This window comes from Rutilus rutilus (assembly GCF_951802725.1).
Source record: "Rutilus rutilus genome assembly, chromosome: 14".
Taxonomy (NCBI): Eukaryota; Metazoa; Chordata; class Actinopteri; order Cypriniformes; family Leuciscidae; genus Rutilus; species Rutilus rutilus.
In genome coordinates, this window is record NC_140219.1 from 5,532,393 (window position 1) to 5,537,615 (window position 5,223).

At 35.9% G+C, this 5,223-nt stretch overlaps 1 protein-coding gene across 4 annotated transcripts; it reads right to left on the minus strand.

The window, feature by feature from the left end:
* Positions 1 to 340: 340 nt before the first annotated feature.
* LOC311303227 (uncharacterized protein) lies at positions 341 to 4,744 on the minus strand. Of its 4 annotated transcripts, none has more exons than XM_084429565.1 (6): positions 4,114 to 4,744; positions 2,973 to 3,305; positions 2,336 to 2,569; positions 1,999 to 2,070; positions 1,828 to 1,920; positions 341 to 1,740 (listed from the first exon to the last, which is right to left on the minus strand). In XM_084429565.1, exons 1-6 carry the CDS (start codon positions 4,154 to 4,156, stop codon positions 1,709 to 1,711), a joined length of 807 nt encoding a protein of 268 aa, XP_084285691.1. In that variant the 5' UTR covers positions 4,157 to 4,744; the 3' UTR covers positions 341 to 1,708. The 4 variants fall into 4 exon arrangements, with proteins under 4 accessions (XP_084285691.1, XP_084285689.1, XP_084285690.1 ...); XM_084429563.1 differs by having other exon boundaries at positions 341 to 1,751; positions 4,114 to 4,700; XM_084429564.1 differs by having other exon boundaries at positions 1,828 to 1,929; positions 4,114 to 4,691.
* Between the last annotated feature and the right edge of the window lie 479 nt (positions 4,745 to 5,223).

The following is a 5,223-nucleotide window of genomic DNA, read 5'->3' on the forward strand; positions in this document are numbered from 1 at the left end:
TTTATTTCATAATTTGATTTCCCCCCCAAGTTGAATTCTTTTACTTTAATGAAAGGTTAGAATTTTGCCAATTTTTTGAACGAATGATCAAATTTTTTGAATGAAAGATTTATTTTTTATAGCCATTTTTGATCATATTTACCGGGGGTATGAATACTTTCCGTACCCACTGTATATCTGAATACATTGTCATGACCACTAAAAGATTTTGTGATTTGGGGTCTCAACTCGCCTGTAATTAGTCATGTGTGTATTTGGTTGCTGTATAGTAAAACCATTGTAAAGGGCTACCAGTCACAGAATGTTGTACCCCTAAAGGTAAAACTTTTTCAAAAATAAATAAATTCCTGACTGATTTATTAACAACAATTCACCTACAGAACATAACACAATCCATTTGAACTTTTAACAATCAACTAAAAAAAATATTGCACAAACTAGCCTAATTATAGTAAATGCACGACAGATCAAAAGTTTGGGGTTGGTAAGATTCTTAATGTTTTTGAAAGAAGTCTCTTCTGCATTTATTTGATCAAAAATACAGTAAAAACAGCAATATTGTGAAATGTTATTACAATTTAAAATAATCTGTTTTCTATGTGAACAAATAGTAAACTACTTTATTACTGGGATCAAAGCTAAATTTTCAGCATCATTACTCCAGTCTTCAGTGTCACATGATCCTTTAGAAATCAGTAAACTCAGTAAACATTTCTGATTATTATCAATGTTGAATACAGTTTACATTTACATTTATTCATTTAGCAGACGCTTTTATCCAAAGCGACTTACAAATGAGAACAATAGATGCAGTTAAACTAACAGTAAACCCAGTTGGGCCTGCCAGCACGCATGTGGCTAAACGTGTTAAACATCTTCAAAAAACTCCAAATGCAAGCAGAAGTTTAAAAGCACGGAGAGCAAAACACCAAACACAGCAAAACCATGAGCAACAGATTTAAAATTCAAGTTAATTTTTTTAGCACTTTTCATAATACATGTTTCAAAGCAGCTTTACAGAAAATGCTTGTTTTAATGTTACAGTTTTGGATATATTCTGCTATCAGGCAAAGATGAGTGCGTCACAGTAACACGTCTACAGTAGACTCGAGGTCTGCTGCCTTACAGCACACATGTGGCTAAACGTGTTTAACATCTTAAAAAAAACTACAAATGCAAGCAGAAGTGTAAAAGCACGAATAGCAAAACCCCAGACACCACAAAACCAAGACATGATCAAGAGCAACAGTTTTAAAGTCAAGTAAAATTTTTTAGCACTTTTCACAATACATGTTTCAAATCAGCTTTACAGAAAATGCTTGTTTTAATGTTACAATTTAGGAGATATTCTGTTATCAGCCAGAGATGAGTGTGCACAGTAATATGGCAGTAATATACAGCTGTAATATAGTACATGTTAGTTAGATAACTCCATGTTTTCAGCTAAGCTGACACAGTGTATATGTTAGGCAGCTATTACAACTTGTGCTTAACGATTACAATATAATGATAATATTAAAATATTATAGGATAATATCTGAAAGTTTGGCATGTCGATCCAAAGTTGGCATCATCTGAAATCTTCGCAATTGTTGGCGTCGCCTGAAAACATCGTAGAAACAGGAAAGCAAAAGGAGGAGATTCTCATAGATGTGCTGAGATCTGCTGCTGGTCTCATGAATCTTCTGCTGTGTGTTCATGTTCTTCTCTAAATCTTCTCATTCTCAGTTTTTGATCGTCCTGTTTTCTTTCTAAAAGCATCACATTATCATCATCTCTTAATATTTGCATGTTCAATCCACAATGATGATCATAAATGTCTCTCACCTGATGTGTGTCTCATGTAGATGTGAAACCCTCCTAACAGACCAAACAGAACCATCATCTGAAAACTCCAGACCAGCACAAACACCACAGACTCTGGACACACTGAAAACAACAATTAGAAAGAAAACCAATCCATCATGTTTCCTGTAGCGTGCTCTTTTAAACCCGTACCATGTTCTGATGTCTGTGTGCTACTGGTCAGTGTAGAGGTCAAACGAGAGGTCACAGCTTCAGTAGTTGTTCCTGTAATAAAACATCACTGTAATCACAGAAACTGAAAACACTTCAACACAAATTACAGCTGAGATCGGGCTGAAATAAACTCATTTTCAGCCAGAAACGTTGTGAGAATGAACTGTGTCCGTTGAAGAGAACTCACTGTTTTGCATCACTGGTGTTGCTGTGTCTGACTAAAATGTGACTGACATGTTCTTGACAGGTTTTGTGAGATTCACTCTTGTTGCTGTAGTTTAATAAATACATGGAGATTTATGTATGAAAAGCTCACCAGGACATTGATCTACACTAATGCTCTTCTGTCCGTCACTGACGTGGTTCTTCACTATACAGCTGATGTCTCCATGAGTTGTGTCATTCAGCTCAATGCTGGTGTCTCCATCCATCAGTGGATCTCCATTCAGAGTCCAGCTGTAGATGAGCTGATCCCCGTCAGAAGAGCAGGACACTGACTTCACCCCACTGGAGGAGCAGATGATTGACACTTCCACTGAGCCAATAGGAGCTGGAGGACGGGACACATGACAGTCACATGACAGTACGGTCACAACTCAATTTCAAGGCATTTTTAAACACATGTATTGCTGCGATGATAGCTGGACATCACTGAATTAAACATGCAGCATAGGTTATTCATGTGACAACAATGTAGCAAATTACTGTTTGAAATGCTTTCACATACCTTGAAACAGTCGGCAATATACAGTAAGCAACTAGTTTTCAATTCTGAAAATAATCTTATTACATGGAAAGTTCGGATGCTTTTGACTAAATAATAATAATAATAATAATAATTATAATAATAATAATAATATCAACCTTCACAGAGATTCCACTGAGTCGTTTGCATGAGAGTGAGATCATTGTAGATCATGAGATTGTAATGAGTCTGATGAGAGTTACTGTACCTTCAACTTTCACTTGAAGATCTGCATATGTTACTGAGCCGTCTGAGCCATCGAGTTGTAAAGTGTAATTCCCTGAATCTGCTCTGATCACACGGTTTATTATCAGAGTCCCATTAATGACTGTCACTTCAGGTCTGTTACTATAAAGATCACATTCGTTCTCAGTTTTACTGTCATTCTTTACTTTACAAACTGGATCAACTGCGTTGTTGAATATTCTCTTTATTATCCTCAGTTTATAATTTCTAGCATCCACCATCTGCAGATTGAGTTTGTGATCCAGAGCAGCGTAACAGGGATCTGACTGATCAAACCTGCAGTTAAACTCCATACCTGAAGAACACACACACACACACACACACACACACACACACACACACACACACACACACACACACACACACACACACGCACGCACGCACACACACAGAGAGAGAGAGAGAGAGAGAGAGAGAGAGAGAGAGAGAGAGAGAGAGATCAACATACATACACACACACACAGAGAGAGATAGAGATCAACATACATACAGAGAGTGCTACTGCTGATGTAAATATTTCTCTCATAAACTAAAATCAGACACAAATTACACAAACACTCGCAGAATTAAAGAAGATGAAATGAATCAGACTCTTGATCTGATCTCACTGAAACATCTGAGCTCAGTTCATCTGAAGCTCATCTTCATCATAAACACAAATGCTCAAATCTTTTCTCTAAGGAATTACTCTCATGAATTACTGAATATAACCATATTACTGGAGATTTAACTTGGTTTAGTACAGATTTATTTTTTCAAGCCAGTCAAACTGTGACATTTCTTTTTAAAAAATGTCTTGGTCTTTGTGTGACATCAGACATAATGGAGAAACATGATTTGATGAATCCCCATATGATAATTTTATATAAATGAATGATTACATTTACAAAATATGAAACTTTTTTGTACAATGACACTAAGAAACAAACACACTTCCTCTCACAGTTTAACAATCCTCCACAAATACACACTATAAACAAGATCAGTAACACTAAGACTATAGATCACTGCAGACTGTTTTGGAAACACTATTAATGTAATATATTACAGTGTTTTTATTTCAGAGATTCATGAGATTGAACAGCATTGTAAAGTTGACTCACATGCAGCAGTTTGCAGCAGCATCAGTCCAAAGATGAGCATCATTTCTCTAAAGTCCAGTTTCCAGAAGAGCCCAACGGCAGCAGAAGAGTGTGGATGAAGCTTCAGATGGGGACATGAGCGTCTGGACTTCAGTCTGTCTGTGTTCTGGCTCTCATGAAGCTCCTCACAGAGAGACTCACTCTGGACTGACACATGAGGAAATATCTGACCGCTTCACGAGAAAAGAGGAAGTTTCCTCATATGGGGGAAGGCAGATGATGGGTGCACTGACATAGACCAAGTCTAACTAAAGACAGTGAAACTAGAAAGGTGTAAAAAGACGTAACATTTTCAGGCACACTTCCAAAAATAAGTGTAAAAGTGCTAATCATACATTTAAAACAGCAAGTGGGAAGGTGGTGTATAAGACAAGAAAAAATACATGCTTATGATTATCATGATTGTTCTTTTATGATTAATCCTAAACATATTATTCTTGTATTAATCCATTTATGAATGATATTTTGGTCTATTATATCTTTTGATACCATATACTCATAGTTCATATAGGGGAGACCGGGGACAGTTGCAACACTTTTTGCATTTCTCTCAGTTACTCAGAGACTATTCGGACTAGACCAACCAAATTTGTATATATTAAACTTGCATCTGTCTGCTAATTACCCATACCATTTAAAGATGATTATATATGACATATCGTTCACAGTATTTATTTGAATGGAAGAAGTCAGATGTTGCAACTGACCCCCACCCAGGGACGGTTGCAACACCTTAAAAATACCAAAAAAAATTATTTTAGCTTTTTGTCTCAATGAGCATATAATTCTGAAAATATTAACTGTTTTAGGCCTACTATAATATTTATTTCAATAATATTATTGTAGCCTATAATTTATTTATTTAGTCATATTTATCAAATAACAGTTATTGAGTTTTTTTTTTGTTCATGTGTAGAACATAGGCCTACATAGATTCAGTGTGCAGGTGTTACAAATGCTATTCAATCTCTCCATATTTCAGTGTCAGACAGGAAGAATTGAACAATTTGCAATGCAACAAACCTTTATTAAACATTCAATTTATAACTTGTTGCAACTGTCCCAAACCCT

Bases quoted from the DNA above. Each gene is read 5' to 3' on its own strand.
- LOC311303227 (XM_084429562.1), bottom strand. From the start codon at position 4,156: ATGATGCTCATCTTTGGACTGATGCTGCTGCAAACTGCTGCAT. The intron at 2,570-2,972 runs GTACAGTAACTC...CCCGTCCTCCAG, and splicing joins TCTTCAAGTGAAAGTTGAAG to CTCCTATTGGCTCAGTGGAA. The intron at 2,071-2,335 runs GTGAGCTTTTCA...GTTTTATTACAG, and splicing joins TAGTGTAGATCAATGTCCTG to GAACAACTACTGAAGCTGTG.